At 40.2% G+C, this 17,822-nt stretch overlaps 1 protein-coding gene across 2 annotated transcripts in view; it reads left to right on the top strand.

Annotated features, from left to right (window-relative positions):
- rsu1 (Ras suppressor protein 1) overlaps positions 1-17,822 on the top strand; it is a 96,492-nt gene that overhangs the window by 2,112 nt on the left and 76,558 nt on the right. For both annotated transcript variants that reach the window (XM_047017402.1, XM_047017400.1), the window contains exon 4: positions 4,039-4,159. In XM_047017402.1, coding sequence (XP_046873358.1) covers positions 4,039-4,159 — 121 coding nt within the window. The remainder of the gene's footprint in view (positions 1-4,038; positions 4,160-17,822) is intronic.

The raw sequence follows: 17,822 nt of genomic DNA, 5'->3' as shown, positions 1-17,822 counted from the left end.
CTACCTTTTTCACTGTGTATTCACTCAATGCGTTTACATGGATTTGAATTACTGGCTTATTTCGACTGAAATAGAATAATCCGTTTCTTGTAAACACCTTTGTTCGAATAATTGCGTCCCGACTACGATCAGATCGACACCCCGAGATTACTCGATCCGCGTCGGTTGATAATTTGGACATTGCATGCTTGTGAACGGTGAATTGGACTATAAACTGGACTCTGCGTCTTTGCGCATGCTTGAGATCCAGCCGCCCTCCCTCCCAGACGATAAGTTGTCGCTGCCGGGAGCCGGCCCGCCAGAAACAAACAAACAACGCGAGCCAATAGCGCCAATAGCGCCGTTTGGATTCGCAGTACTCCTATTTTCATCATGCACAAAATGTAGAGGGACGTAGCTTCACCTTGCTCTCCGTTCGCCGTCTTTCTCGAAATGTTGATGTTGTTGTTGGTAGTGGTGAAAAGGTCAAACGGAAAGGGCTGTATCACCACTAGTTGTAATGAAAACAGCGCCACGTATCGTACTGGGATATGACATGCTTTCGGCAAATTATTCGGTTTATTCACTGCCATATATATTCGGATAATAGCAGTTGCCCCAAAAATTCGCATTATCCGAATGAAGCTAGATTCGAATTGATACTATCATGTAAACGCAGCGACTGTCTCCAAAATGCAAATTAAGTTGCTGTGTCTAAATTCAACGATAGTCAACTTCAACTACAGCCAAGAGCCAACTGAGGTGCTTTACTAAGTATTTCTAGTCAAGTGAGGCAAATGTTTTTTCCTGAAAGGACCATTTCCAATCACACAAATCTGACCCAGATCGTCATGATGCACATGGCCCAAATACACATATATCTACTTACTAAACTACTGAAGTAGACTTTCACTACGGGATCTGACTATACCTTATGTTTCTTGAGGGTTCTTAAAGAAGCTGTCCTCTTATTTTCAGTGAAGGACTAGGCTTCTAATCTGTGTCCAGAAAACTAATTATTTGGCTCCTTGTTTACCTGTGTGCATCTCCCTGTCCCTGTCTCTACTAATTGTCTGTGACCATCACAGCCAAGGAGATTACACATTTATCCCCTCTATTTATAGAAAAGATCAAAGACATTTTAGGTGAGCTAATTAGGATCATTATCATCCATTCCCGCATACCTACGGGTGGAAAAGGTGTGTTGCGATATGTATGTGGGTAAAACAGAATTTTAGTCATTGATGGTATTAATTTGTCCTATGAAGGTGGATGCATTGTGTTGTGAGTCTTATTCTTTAGTCCATGACTATTCTTTTTCATAACACTGCATTTGTTTTTGTGCTCTGAAATTCTCTGATCTTGCCCTACTTGCTATAAAAAGCCCCATTTATAAAAGATAGTGTCGTCTTTTTGAACTTTTAAAGGCAGTCAGGAATTATGGTGACATTTGGACAGTCTTTCATTAGTGAGGTAAAAGTACAGGGGGATTGTACTTGCAAAAAGAGAGAGTAGGTGGATGGAAAGTGAGGAATGAAGAGAGATGGGATACAAGTCAGAGGGAGAAAGTGATATGCTAATCAGAGCTTGGGTGTGGACCCTTTCCCTGCTAATTGATAACATGGCTCTTCGTTATTACTATCAATCTCTCTCACCATTATCTACAGTGGAGTGTCAGATCAGTTCCACCAACCTACGCACACACAGCAAAATGTAACTGATCCCAATTAATTTTAAGATACACACACTTAGGAAAAATGCACTTTAAACTCATGCTATTCTGCAAACATGCAACCTTAATAAACCCCACTCCTACCATCGGTTGCGCATGAACTACTGTGATCTTTGGAAATCAATAGAATGAACCTTATTGTGGACTGATTTGGTCTGTTAGTTCTTCATCTTTGGAAGAAGTGATGTGTACTATGGTCATCTGACTCTGGACTATATTTGCATCGATTCACCACAGTCACATGACCCATGGAGACCGTCACAGAAGAAATGCAATAGATTTTTTAATTCCAAGGTCAACCTTTGTGAAAGACATACAAGTGTGGTCTTAAAGCGATAGACTACAAAGACATCCTTTTAATAACATTCCGGTTGGTTGCACCGTTAAAATTAAGAACACTTTTTAAAACTTACTTTCGAGTGCCGTGTTCTCAGACTATAATTACAAAATGTTCTTGGCCCCAATGTTTTACTTTACTTTTGTCATATCCTATAGCCTACCAACCATTTTGGTAAACCCAATTGCACACTGAAACATGAGTAAACCCCTGTGGCCTATATATATAGGTTGCATACGCACAAAAAAATGTGTAAACCAGTTCCTACGCCAACTTTGGGATGATGAAAAAACAAACTTTAAGCGAGAATGTGTGGTCCTCCGTACACACTTCGACTCATGCATGCGCACAAAAAATGGGAAACTGCTACTCCGATGGCAGAAAGATGAAAATCCTTCAAATTTATAACATTGTGGAAAATATTTTTTTATATAACCTCTCACGTATTACATATGAAGAGTTCCCTGGAGTGTACACTCAAAAAACAGGATTTCCAATAAAAACAGAGAAATCTGTTCATGCAAAAGAACCCCCCTAATATTTGTCCAGTATAATGGGGAATATTTGATTGGATCGTAAATGTACTACAAGTGTTTGGAGCTTAGACCCCATGGGGAATACAATTATCAAAGGGCGTCTGCCCTGTATCCCAAGAGGAATCCCCCACGGAGTCCAGACACTGGTGGTGGCGGCAGCCGACAACGGGGAGGGTCACGCACTTTGGTAGCATGGACACACTAAACGGGGAGAAACGGGAAAGAAATTGATTGCCCATTGAAACCCAGATGACAGCCCGACATGAGAAAGAGGGAAAGGAGAGAGCATTCTAAGCGGAGGGAGTGAATAGTGGAACATTATCGAGTGCGGGGTTCGGTCTTGCCTGACTGAACTTGCGCTAAGCTTCATATGTTATCACATGTTCGTTGCACATGACTGTCAATGTAATCATGCCCACACTGTGTCCACCAAACCCAGTGGGATGGGCGTGCACGCTGTTTTATAAATCGAAATATTTTTGTGCGTCTTTCTGTGTTTCAATTGTACACAACATTTTCACATGAATTCTACACACAGTTTTATAACTGAGCCTCCTGGTCAGATGTGGTCCAACTATGTTAAAATAATCCTAAAATAAATGAATAAAGGTAATTGGAGAGTTTACAAAGTTAAAGGCTCTGTCATAAATTCCCTCTGAAGTCAGGTCAGAAATGTAAACCTTTGTTTGAAGGGCAAATGGGTTCAAAAGAGGTTGTTGAAAGCACACCTAATAGTCTGAAAATAAAACACAACAGTTAATTTCCATTAACCAGTTTGAAAATGACAATTTTCTGTACTTCCTTGGGTTGTGCGGGAATTGAAAAGTGTTTTTGAAGTTTCACTTCACACACCCACACCCTTTCTGATACATTATCAGTATGCCAGAACAACGCTCGGCCATCCTGATCTCCCCAGGTCCATTCGTGTCATGTTCACCTGGTCTGTTTGTGTACGCCTCCCACTCCATCCCTCCTTCCATCCCCCCCTCCTGTCTCTTACGCATAAATCTTTGTCCTCTCTAGATTGACCTGATCAGGGAGGAGGAGTAAGGGTGGTGGGGGAGGTGTGGGTTGCAGGGTAGGTGATGTGTGACTTATCAGTTATGCTAAATGACTCATCATTAAGATGGCAAACCCTTGGCCTCGGTCATATAGGCAACTAAGTCAACCATTAAAGACATCCAGTCAGTGAACCTAACGATTATTAGATTGTTTAGTCAAGCCATGTCGCACTGATGTTTTTAACAGGGTGGTGTATCACTGTTTAGCCGCTGTGTTCATTTGTGTTTGATGTTTGAAGTGATGGAGTTTGCAACATTGATGTGCTCAGATGAATGGGAGGCTTGAAATTGAGACTTGTAGTTTGATCTATTTCACTCTCATTTTCACTCTTTTGTTTCTTGAATTCTCATTCTTTCACAAATGTCACATTTTCCATTTCACATTTTCCTCAGTCGTTCCTCCCAACATTGCAGACCTGAAGAACCTGGAGGTTTTGAATGTTTTCAACAACCAGATTGAAGAGCTGCCCACCCAGATCAGCAGCCTACAGAAGCTGAAGCACCTCAACCTGGGGTGAGTGTGTGTTTATATTGTCGCATCTGTGAAAATAGCCAGTGAGTTTCTTATGCTTTGTCAAACTCTTAAAGCTTGACGGAGAATATCTTCTTTTTATTTTTCTGTCTGGTTTATTTGCACGTCTTCACCATCCCTCGGGTGAACTATGTCTTTTATTAACTGGAGAGAAGTCAATCCTCCTGATTTTTCTCAATTTGTACCTCAATTCTAACCTGTTTTACTATATTTAAGTCCCAGAGCCCTCAAACCATTTAAGAGGACAGGGGAGGACTATAAACCAGAACATACATTTTGTAGATTAAAGATTAGGTCAGTTTCTTGGATTTTAACAACGTTCTCTCCTAAATGGTAAACACAACGGCCTGAGCCGGAGTATATCACACTTTAGGTATGTGGAGTCTGTGCTATTGGCCAAGTGCAACCACATTGTCCCAAACCCTTATGCTTTTGCTCAGAACGAGGTTCTGAAAGGAGGAGCAATCATTAGTCTACAGTGTCTTTGATCCCAGGTTGAAGAAGTAGTATATTAGCTTGTGTTGCTCCAAGACCCTCATTTTTTCAGACCCATTGTTCTGACCACTTTGTGTTGTGGTCTGACTATGCTGTGTTGACAATATCTATGAAAGTGAAATTTAGGGAGAAGGGGACACTGGGATTTACAGTGGGATTTCTGGCGGTGTTGTCTGCAGTAGACATTAGACAAATGTAAATGTTAATGAACAGAATAAGGCCTTGCCTTATTTTTATGATAATCTATCAGTCCATATTGGTGTATTTTTATAAATATAATCAGCACAACTTCATTACTGAAAATATTCACATTGACAAGCTGTGACAACTTGCAGCATCGCAGGAGTCACACAGTGAGCTAACTTGGTAAAGTAATTAAAACTATGGGTAGGGTAACATTTCTGGGGAAATTGTGGGGTGTGCTTACGTCTGTTGCAGATGGGTCCGTTTTTTTACTGACATTTACAAATGATATTTCTGTATATTTTCCATAAAAATGCATACTCATTGTTTATGAAGATTTAAAACCCTACATTTGTTGCTGCTCATTCATTCAAAATACTAACAGTGAAGTGTAAAAGGAAACAGTTGTTATCTCATTTCCCCTGCAAGAGGGAATGGTGATAGGCTATAATAATATAGCAGCCTCAGTTGAATATTGCATTCATTCATTAATAAAGAACCCCCTTTGAAACATGCTTATTTCAACAACGTTGTCACCGGTAGTAGCTCTATCTCATATGGAATCGCGAATCAAATAGTACCATCTGTTACCTGAAAATATGCCTCCAAAAACATGAATAAGCTTGAATTTTTTTTAGGGGGAAATGGCTAATTCAAAAGAAGTTAGCTGGAAGCGATCATTGTCCAGTGTTTCCCACAGATTAGAAATCTAGTTGTGGCGGGTGGGTGGTCCGACCGGGGGGGGGGGGGTCGTAATAATTCCTTTGTTAATAATTCGTTACACAGTTAATTTGTTAATAATTTGTTACATTAAATATTAATCCAAAATGATTCACACCTTCACAAAATTAACAACAACTAGCTAACATATCATTTCTGCATTATGCATGTAGCAACGCTAGTGCTAAACAGCTATTTAACTGGTCGGCTCCATGACGCCGGGTAAGTAGCTAGCTCCTGACCTTCTCACCAAAAGAACGAAGGGGAACCTTCGAGTAAGGTACCTAGCGAAAAGTAGCCTCAACTTTCCTCGACTTTTAGCTACGGCACTAATGCTGAAGGCTCGCTGATATAGCTGTCGGTCTTACTAGAACGGCGTATGTATGCATTGTTGCTAACGTGTGTTGACTTTGTGACTGTGTGCATATGTGAGAGTGAGAGAAACGGAGGGAGAGCAGGGGAAAGGAGATGCATCTGAACGAATACGCTGCGTGTTTTAACCTAAATAGCGATAAAAAAAAAAGTTTTACGAAGCGCAATATTTGGCGGCCGGTGTTGATTGTGTGGCGCACCGCCACACATTAGTCTATGTGTGGGAAACACTGTTGTCAGTAACAAAGCCAAATGCGACCATTTGGTCTCAGTCTAGAGCCCTGCGTGGAGAAGCTGACCCCAGTAAATTGTGCTACGAGCAAGCTAGCCTAGCTGCCGTTGCTAGCCAAACTTCACTGAGGGGATTGTTTGAATGCGCCAGAAATGAAAAATGTTTCTTTTGACAAAATTTAGGCTGTGGCATTGAAAGCTTGAGTTTAAATACATTCTTTTATGTGACATTACTTACTCTACATGCAAGTCTTGATTTGCATAAATGTATGATGCTGCTAGTACACCACGGCAGGATACGATACTTGCGGTGCCAAAGTCTTTCTAGCGCATCTATGCACGTCGTATCTATGCATCGTTGCTAACGTGAGCTGACGTTGTGACGTTAGGCTAGCACTGAGGTCCCTTGGTGCACAAAAGGCATTTTTTGCCACAAAAACGTTGTAACCTCCTAAACCGTGAAACGGAACGAAAATAAAAATACAAGCAACACAATTGGGACCAAGACAAACCTTTTGACACCGGCGTTGTCTGACACCGGCGTTGTCTTGTACCTGTTGCTTCAGCTGGCATCTATGCACGTCATATCTATGCATCCTTGCTAACGTGAACTGACGTTGTGACGTTAGGCTAGCACTGAGGTCCCTTGGTGCACAAAATGCATTTTTTGCCACAAAAACGTTGTAACCTCCTAAACCGTGAAACGGAACGAAAATAAAAATACAAGCAACACAATCGGGACCAAGCCAAACCTTTTGACACCGGCGTTGTCTATGTAGTCCAAATATTGATGGATCCTTAGGGGTGGGAAAATAATAATGATAACTACAGAGGGTGTGCTTTGGGTGTCATTTGCAGAAGTCATATTTGGGTAATTTACATAAGTATGCAAACTTATAATTTATGAAGATTACATAGATTCAAAAGTTTACGTTTGTTGCTGCTCATTTACAGTAAAAAAAAATAATGAAAGTGTGTAATATAACAGTGTTCTCTATAGGGATGGGTATCGAGAACCGGTTCTTGTTTAGAACCGGATCCCAGTGAACCGATTCCTTGGAATCGTCAAATTCTTTAACGATTCTGCTAACGGTTCTCTGTGCCGTTGCATCGCCCCGTGTCTGCCCGGGGGGGGGGGGGGGGTTGTTCCATGTCAGACTGGGGGGGGGGGGTGCTTCAAAATAATTCCTTTGTTAATAATTAGTTACACAGAAGTTTATTATGTTAAATAATATGAATCAAAAATGAATCACACGCCCAACCCAAAATACACACATTTAACAGCCTATACAAAATTCACACCCCGTTCAAGTCCTATCTGCCAGAAACGGAAGAATAGAAATGAGTTCCCTTATCCTGAGACCTGCTTTCTTACCTGCCTGTTTCTACATCTGTTTGTCCACCTGTTGCTTCAGCTGGCTCTCTATGCACGTCATATCTATGCATCAGCTGGCATCTATGCACGTTGCTTCAACGTGCATATGCTGAGGGCTTGCTGATATCGCTGACTGTCGAGACTCGTGAGTGACCGAGAGACGGAGGGAGAGCAGGGAAAGGAAATGCAGCTGAACGAATACGCTGCGTGTTTTAAATAGCGTAAACAACATTTTTAAAATAATAACGAAACGCAATATGTAGCACACAAGCTTGAGTTTAAATACGTTATTTAATGTGACATTACTTACTGTACATGCAAGTCTTGAACTGCTTAAATGTATGACGCTGCTAGTACACCACGGCACGATAGTCCTACTAGCACGTCGTTTCTATGCATCGTTGCTCACCTGTGCTGACCTTGTGACGTTTTAAGGCTAGCACTGAGTTCCCTTGTGCGACAAAAACGTAATTCAAGCTTAAACCGTGCAACGGAACGTAAATCCCAATACTAGCAACGCAATCGCTAACAAGATGAACCAAATGACACCAGTGTTGTCTATGTAGTCAAAATATTGAGGGATCCTTAGGGGTGGGAAAATAAATAATAAATAATAACTAGAAAAGGCTGTTCCTGCGAAACAGCAGTGAGAATGCTGAAAACCTGAATGGGGATAGCTGACCATGCTAAAAAATCTGAACATTTTGTAGAAAGTTATAAGCTGAAGCTTCAAAGCGCCCGAAAGGTATTTTAAATAGGGGCTGGAGCTGGACGAAGGCTTAAAACTACATAAAAGAGAAGAAAAATGCAAAACAAAAAGTGAAAAAAATCAGAAAGAAGAGGAACAATGCATAAAAATTTGAAAATTTTGCAGAAGATTATCTGCTTGAGTTTCAAAAGGCCTGAAATGTATGTTATAAAGGACCTGCAGCAAGATGAAGGCAGAAAAGTACAGAAAAGATAAGAAAAATGCAAAAGTACTGGCAGTTGGAAGGTACTGCTGTGAAAGGTATTTTTGAAAAGACCTGGAACAAGATGAAGGCAGAAAATAGAAGAAAAGAAGAAGAACAATGCAAAACAAAAAGGGGAACATTTCTGAAAGATGAGCTGCAGGAAAATGTGAAAATTGAGCATAAAACCAGTTGCTGAAGTCTGGGTTGAACGAATTTCAAGGTAAAAGAAAACACTGGAATGACTTGAACTTGCTGGAAAAAGGTAGCAACCGTTGGTCATTGGCAACAGACTGGCAACATTTCTAACCTAGAAACTAGGTTTCAGGTTCAAGACGGAGGAGAAACTAATCATGCGTAACTGCACACCCAGTCCTGTTCAGACACTTTAAGATGACATCAAAATAATAATTCATAGTGCAGGTTTGCCGATGTTGTCGTTGTCCCTGGTGAGTTTTTTATACGTAAATAACAAGATCATGATACATCTAAGCAGCGGATCATTTCTTGCAAGTGTGTCAAAGTGGTATGTATTAACACCGTAGGCTTGAATAAAAACCGGAGGCGTGAAGCTAAAGAGGATGCAATAGAAGATTTCCTACATAAGCTAGATGTACAACTTCTAATTGAAAACGGAGAAGATATTTAGAGTAAAGACAAGTTACTTTACATATGTGTTCAATATCATCAAATAACAGTAAAAATCTTCCAGTTACTTAGTGTTTGTTCGTAGGATTAACGCCAGCTGCAGCAAACGCTTACCCAAGGCCTGGTTTGGCTGTTCATGACAGTGAGCCTCGATTTTTGCAGATTTCTGTAAAACTTGCTAAAATAAAAACGATCTAGCTAGATTATGTACACTTTAAGCTCAATGTACATATCTTGTTTGGTCGTTTGTGGAAAAAAAGTCGAACCGTTTTTAGTTATGGAGAGCCAACGCGCTAGCTCGATTATGAGAAATGTAGCTAGAATCCACACCTCAAACAAGTTAACGCAAAACTGTACATCCAATCCCAAAAATAAGGATATTTTCCGAGACCAAAGACTCTGCTGAAACCATTGATATCCTTTATGTGTCTGTGCGGTCAGAAATACAACTCTTTTGGCAGTTCATGGTGCGTGTCTGTTTGGTTGCTACGGTGATGGCGCAGCTGTGATCGCTAACGAGCTGGGCAGAGAGAATCACAAATTTAGCTGGAACCCACACCTCAAACAAGTTAACCTAGACGCAAAACTATACGTCCAATCCAAAAAATTAAAATTACACAGTTCTCAAATACACATGTATGGTTTTAATGAATGAACACGAAAATTAGACCATCACGTAGCCTTACAAAAATGAACGACATTGAAAAATTATCGAGGCTAAGTACCGCCAGAAACTACTGGTACATCGCATTCAGTTGGTTTAAACGGCTGCTATAATTTTAGCTGACCACTAGATGTCACTGTTCTCCAATTTCAATGAGTAGAACAAAACAGTAGCCTACCATTAGCATAGTAGTTAGTAAAAGAGATATTAGCAGCATCTGCAGAATTAATAGTTGTAGTAGTGGCATAAGATATAGCAGTATCAATAGTGGTAGTAGTTGTGTTGTGGTGCTCTTATTCTTTGAATGAGACGAGTTGACTGAATAGCTTGTCTAGGAATAGCTAGGAATTTGTTTAACAATTTAGTTGAATATCAGAAAAAGAGCAGCCAGCAGAGTGTGCTGCTCAATCATAAAAATAAAGAAGGAGCTAAATTTTTCATGTATTTCGAACTGTCACAATTCAAAATTGGTTGAATATATTTGAAAGAGCTGAATCATTTGGGAATAGCTGAATGTCTTGTGAACATTTTAAAGGCTGAATGGTGTCTCTAGCTGAAAGTATGCTGAAGTAGTTAAGTTTAAAAGAGGAGGAAGCTTTTTTACGATTTGAAAGGATTTACCATTACTTTCAATGGGAGAATAATTTGCACAAAAGCCTTAATTCTTTAAAAAGTATAAAAGTGAGAAATACCAGAAGTCATAGCCACCATCTCCTGAAGGAGCTGGACGTTTTGATACCAAAATTGTAGGAATCGGTGAAAATATGCAGGACTAGTTAAAGGCCAAAAAACGGCGGAAGAACTAAGAAGTTGGAATAATAATAATAAAGAGAAACAGAAAAACAATAGTGAGAATGCTTAACAGCATTCTCACAATAATATATGTGTGAGATAACAATGGTTTGTGCTCGCTGAAGGCAAGCACACCCCAATAAAGAGAAACAGAAAAACAATAAATATATATGAGAGAGAACAATGGTTTGTGCTCGTCGAAGGCAAGCACACCCCAATAATATATATGAGAGAGAGAACAATGGCTATGCTCTCCGAAGGCTTGAGCTCACCCAATTTTTGCAAATGCGTTTATATTTTGATTCAGTGTGTTAAATCAGTCCAAACACTGTGATGTTAATTATGAATACAATTCATTATTTAAATTCAGAATCTTCCCATAAGAGAGTGTTGCACAGTTGTGTGGTGTATAATGAGTATAAGTAAATTAGTGTCTGCTGGTGCAGTTGATAACGACAGTAACTCATTATATTAGGGTTGTGGGTTAAAGAATCGCATGCATTTTCAATGGAATGTGACAGCTCAACCCCAAATAAGTGTAAGAATGCCTCTACCCTGAGCACAAATCCAAAAACCAAAAAAACCCCACCTTATTGGGATAAATTGTGGAATTGCTGTGGTTCATTGTTGACCAAACATATTTTATAATCAACGTCTCACAGTGATTTGCCTTAAGACTGTTGCTGTAGTGGCCCATGGCCATAAAAACTAGTGTGGTGGACACTGGCTCCAGCTCCTGAATTGCTAGTCATGCCCAGTTTTGAAAATGACGGTGGTGATATTGGGTGGGTCAAAAAGGCATTATTCTGTACTAGGGATGGGCATAATTAATCGATGATCGATTATCGATCATTAAGAATTTAGTCGATGACATTATTTGTTCATCGATAAAACTAATGCGTGTTCTGTTGCGTAGTGTGAGTCTTGAAGGAATGCAATGGATTTCGCTATGTGGCAGCAATTAAACATTTTACCAAATGAAGCCAATGTTTGGAAAAAAACGCCACAGGCCTACTCAGTTACCGGCGAGTTTCCATTTATTTCAAAAGTAAACATGAAGAGGTCACGGCGAAGTGTAGCGTGACACCATATTGACTAAAAAATTACTTTGTTCACTGCCAACACTGCAAAGCTGAGTATAAATACAACTCCTCCACGACTCAAATGATGTACCACTTGAAGAACGTAGGCTACATCCGACACTGGTTAGTGGCGGTGCATCCTGCTCTCGGTGCTAGCACGGAGGAGCTGCGATGCACAACGAGCAGAGAAAATTACCCAACGAATCTGCAAGTCCATCGAGATGGATATGCTACCCTAAAGTATTGTTGAGGGCGAAAGTTTTTATGAAGCTGTTAATTAGCCGGAAAAAAACGAGGGTCAGTTGTGTTTGAGCACAGGCTTCTAGCTGTCGTCTCCGCTTCTAGGAGTTACAGAAATAGTTGTTTTTCTTGTAATAGCTACAGATCTCAATGTGGAAGCACGCTGTGTTTCTTCTATTTTCACTGCATTTTAATATAGCCTATAAATAGCTAATTTTAATATAAAAATGTTAATGATTAATCGAAAATCGATCCGTTAATTCTCCCAACGATCGATTAAGACAATTTAGTCGAATGCCCATCCCTATTCTGTACATTAATCAATAGTTAACAACTTGTTGTCTCTTTATAGTGATGCAACGGCCCTTCTGATGTTGACAGGCAAGGTTACCTTTACCTTAATAGCTTTACGCTATTTCCAATATGACTTGTGTTGCATTTTTCCTTGTTGGGTCCAAGCCATGTCTTCTCCAAAAAGCAACCATGGGAAACACAAAATTGTATTCTTAGCTAAACTTGCTGTCAGGCAGTCTATATCAATATCAATCAATATTATTCGCCAAATATCTATCATAAATATGATTTGGCTTTATATCAACTATGAAACGAACATTATATAGCATGCTGCCATGAAAGAAAGTTTAACTGAAACTTGAGAGAAAAAGGCTAACACAATTACCATACATAGGTTGGAAAACACATTTGGACCCTGACTAACCTCAAGCTGACGTAGTTAGCTAGATAGAAAACATGAGCACCACTTAATAGATGGATGGGTTGCTGTAGCTTATTTGATGATGGCAAATAAATGCATTTCAACATTGTTTTCTAGAATCAACTGAAGTAAAATAGTACATTAAACTAGAGAGGGTACAATTTCTGTGGAAATTGTGCTTGCTTGCGTCGGTTGCACAGGGGTCCGTTTTCTTTACAACTGATATTTCTGTAGGCTATATTTTATATAAAAAATGCATAGCCTACTTATTATTTATAAATATTACATAGATTTAAAAGCATAATTTTTTCTGCTCATTTACAACTCAAAATACTAAGAGTGAAGAGTAGAAAGAATTTAGCCTACTCATATTGCATTCATTCATTAATAAAGAACCCCCTTTGAAGCTTATTCTAACAACGACGTTACCGGGCATATAGCTATCTCAGATGGGATCGCAATTCAAATAGAACCATCTGCTAACTGAAAAATATGCCATAAACGTAAATAAGCTTGACATTTATTTAGGGGAAAATCCCTCATTCATAAAAATGTCAGTGGTAGCAATCATTGTCAGTAACAACGCAAAATAGCCCTGTGTGGAGAAACTGCCCCGGTAAATTGTACTTCTACAGTACACAGGGTTTTTCCTGGGTCAAAATGGGTCTTCGATGCTCCAAAAAATAAATAAATAAATATATATATATATCTATATATATATATATATATATATTATTTTTTCTAATCAATGTATTTATTCCCAAGTGTTTTGCACCCCCCCCCCCCCACCACACACACACACATATTTTCGTCCTATTTCCCCTAAAGCAATAAAGTTATAAAGTAGGTTTTAAATGGCATAAATGCTGCCAATTAATAATTGACGTAACAACTTATTGTAAATGGTCAGTAGCCTAGCCTATCGATTAAGGTAGGCCACTCTGAAGCATGTACACTGCCTGCTTCATTTGATCTTGATAGGCTAAGCATTCTGTAGCAAATATTAACAATATACCCACTTTTTATTAATTAAAACTACTTCAGCATAATAATGCACCTAAAATACAAACCTGAGAAAGGGCAGCAATCGCTATCAAATCAACAGACATGTGCAATTTAGCTAGCAGGGGAAGAATACAAACAACGAAAATCACCAGTTAACTTGATTTAAATTTGCAAGAACTATAGACTTATACAATAACGATCTTAAGAACTGACAACATTATACGTTCTCAAGGACGCACACGCGCAATCTCAACTGCGGTGTGAAGCGCGTGTCCGTGCTATTCTCCGACATGCACTCACTGCTGATATACGGACTAAACTTTTGTACAGCCTGATTTCTAATACCGTGACGGCAGAAATGTAGCCATAGAGGAAACACTGCACTATATGTTATCATTCCAGGTTAAGAATACCAATGGAGGCTGCGTTTGAAATCGTAAATCAAACTTTTGTCATCATTTTGAGTGGAAATGTAATTAGCATTTGTAGGCTATAGGTGTACTATTCGTGCACGTCGGGCTGGTCCTCGCAGCGGAACGACAGTTTAGTGGCCGCTCTGTCCATTCGCGCACCTCACAGTTACGTATTGATCAGACAAGAACACACGCTTATCAACTTGATTATTATTGATCAAAACAGAACGAGGGTTCGGCTGTAGCCTACTTGAAACATACTATTGAGAACATATTCGCTGACATGCATTGCACGCGTGATGAACACAGGTTTTTTTTCCTTTGGCGCTGGGAATTTGTCATTGGCGCTTGGGAAAACGGCGTTGGCGCGCGCCAAAATGTTCTCTATGTAGGAAAAACTCTGGTACAGTACTAGACTGTGTTTGTCTCGGTAGCGATTGCGTTGGTTGAATTTGATTTAACGTTCCGTTGTACGGAAGGCTGAAATGAATTATTTTCATGAACAGATTGACAAATTTAGACTGTGGCAATGGAGTTTAGGTTAGAAGTCATTAGTCAGATAGTTTCACCTATTGAAAGACTTTTGATTTAAGTAAGGGTAGTGCCGATTATGTGCCGCCGTTTGACTTCCTCTAAACAGCTCTGCCTGTACTGTAGAGATGTTTTTGTTAGCTACTAGACTAGGCTACAGCGTTGCAGTGAGCTACACTGGTTTGAAACCACAGGTAATGATAATTTCACCCACAAATCGTTTACTTGTAATCATGTCATGTCATTATAAATCCTACAATGAAAATGTATTTGTGAGTAATGTTTATTTTAACGATTGAAAACAGATGCATCATAGACCGCTGTAGTATGTGTTGCCCGGGCAACAGAGGCTAATGTCATGATGCTAATTCTTCAGTGGAATAGTAGACTACTGTTTCCGAAAGTAGATGTACTTCCTTAACCTCTTTTGAAACCTGTTAAATGTGCCTGAAAACGCCTAAACAGCATACCCAAAGTAAATTGACTGCTGTTCTTTAACCATTTGGAGTAGATGCATGTAAATTGACTCTTTTGAAAGCTGACACTCTGAAGTTATGTTCCTTGTTGTCAGGACCCCTGTCAGTCCTACTGGTGTTGAGAAATAGAAGCTTGAACACAAGGAAAGTGAAAGTTTCTATTTCCGCCTAGATTTTGTTTTGAAAACACAGGCCTTAAGAGGCCAAGAGGTGGTAGGTATTAGTTGGAAGACAGAATTGGACCACAGGTTGAAGCCTTACCCAATTCAGATCAAAAGTCAAACATAATACCACAATATATTCATATTTGACACATGTTTTTATGCTTTTTGGAGACTCCAGAATGACCCTTCTCACCAAGGTCAAATTCTTAGGATAAAAAGGTATAATTGTTATCTCTAATGAAAGGTGGTACTTAGAACTATCATATATAACAGCTAAATCCCTCATTAGTATTACTGAAACACAAAAACTGAAGCATGAACACATTGGAGTGCTTTATCTGATTCCCAGGATTGGCACACAAAGAACACTGACATATTGCGCAATCAACTTTTATTTTGAAGGCTCCACAAAACCTGGCATATGGGGTATCGCCATTTACAGCTAGCGCTAAGCTACAAGGATAACTAGCTCATTTCAGAGCCAGTCGAAGCCAGTTAGAAAAAATCGTGTAGAGGGGCGGGGGGTGGGGGCAGGGGGGCGGCGGGACGCACAGACCTGGTTGGCTTTAGAGGGCTGTCACCGTGGAATGGAAGCTCCTATTGGTCAAAGACTTGGTGTCAATCGAAACCTCTGAGTGTAGCGGCCATTTTAAGACTATCCCCGCCTTTGAACTCGACCCAGATCTCTTCCTATAAGCGATAGTAAGTTTGACAGAGACTGTAGAAAAAAAAAATTGACGAAGGAAGAATGAAGCAACAAGATCGTGGCTATGTGTGGATATAATTCATTGTTTGGACAACTACTCGACATGGTTTGATACTTTGGACCCTTGGGAATGTAAGCAGATGAGGTTTTGATGAGTTGTGTGCATACCTGGAACATTCCTAAGTAATCGTAGGTAAGTAAAACTTTTTTCTCTGGCATTGTTGAAGGAACGGTCACCGGACAAAGACGTTCACGGTACTTTCTGTTGCGAGTTGAGCTTGAACTGGTTTATTTCAATGGAAGCACAAGAATCGTAGCTTTCCAACGAGGTATCATATGTGTAGCAGTCTAAAAAATATATTTTTTCAATTGAGTACATTCTCACTGAGGGAGGGGGGCGCAGCATTTCTGGCTCGCCGGCGAGCCAAGGTTCAGAAGAGGTTTTAATAATATCAGCTTATATTGTACATGACACATCACAAAGTAAAATGAGCAAATAGTTATCACCCAGGCCTCTTTGCTTGTGGCGTTTCTGCAGCTGCCTTGCAGTAAAGCAGTTAGCCTAGCTATCTCCCAAAAGTTAAGAAACTGCTAAACTAATGTTCTGCTAGAGACACACGCAAGTTTTCGTGACGTTAGTGACGTTAGTAGCGTCAGTGACTGTGGCTAGCAAATTAGCCACCGTCAGCTTCACTTTTGCCTCAAAAACTTAATTAAAGGAGACATGACATGAAAACTTCATTTTATGAGGTTATTTAACATTAATATGAGTTCCCTTAGCCTGCCTTTGGTCCCCCAGTGGCTAGAATTTTCGATAAGTGTAAACCAAGCCCTGCGTGTTCTTCTCCGCCTTTGACAAAATGAAGGCTCAATTGCTCTGTTTGAAAATCTCCTCCTAGTGACGTAGATAGGAGCAAGGTTACCTCCCCTCTCTCTGCTTTGCCCGCCCAGATCATCTGGCCCGCCCATGAGAAACTGAGCTACCACCGTGCAAGGGCGAGTGCGATATCGGTTTTTCCTGGAGAGACATCATGGCGAGCAAACAAACGAAGCATAACAGTTGCTCAGTGCTTGGATGTACAAATCAAAACAAGTATTTTTTTAGTTCCTTCATCCAAGCTTCTGCACAACCAGTATCTTAATTTGATTCCAGCTGGAATTGCGCTGACACAACGTCACAAAGTTTTGTATGTCTGCGCCAAACATTTCAGCCTCTACTGTTTCCTAACCGTTATGCTGTTGGTGTTATGGCACGGGCGATATCCGCCTTTCTCCTCATCAAAATTATTTATGAGTGTGCGCCTCTGCAAACCAGGGTGATCAGATGAGAATGGGCAAATTTGAGGCATCTTACAGCAACGGGGCTACGAGCTAGCTGAGTTACTGTAGCTAATGTAAAGGTAGATGGCACCAAGTGTGTGTGTGAATACAAACGCTGCAACGCGAGTGTTGTACACTTCTTTGTTATTTGGATAACCGTTCTGCTGTTGGTGTTATGGCGCGCGATATCCGCCTCTCTCTTCATTGAAATGACTATGTGTGCACCTCTGCAAACCAGGGTGATCAGATAGGAATGGCTAAATTCGAGGCATCTTACAGCAACGGGGGCTACGAGCCATTGCGATACATCCGTTGTAAACAACCTTATTTTGCCGCCCCTCTCCTCCTCATTAGCATTTAAAGCTACAGACACCAAAACAGCACGTTCTGAGGAAAGCCCATTGTGGGACTTCTCGTAGTGGCTATAATTCTGCACCATGGCAGAATTTCGGGAAAGAGACTTCAGATACAGTATTAGGGGACCACTAAGGCCTATATAAAAGCATCCAAAAACAGCATTTCATGTTTCATTTCATAATAATAATATATATGCCGAAGGCAAG

The sequence above is a fragment of the Hypomesus transpacificus genome, unplaced genomic scaffold, assembly GCF_021917145.1.
Source record: "Hypomesus transpacificus isolate Combined female unplaced genomic scaffold, fHypTra1 scaffold_60, whole genome shotgun sequence".
In the NCBI taxonomy this organism is placed as follows: domain Eukaryota; kingdom Metazoa; phylum Chordata; class Actinopteri; order Osmeriformes; family Osmeridae; genus Hypomesus; species Hypomesus transpacificus.
This window is presented reverse-complemented; position numbering and strand designations above follow the sequence as displayed.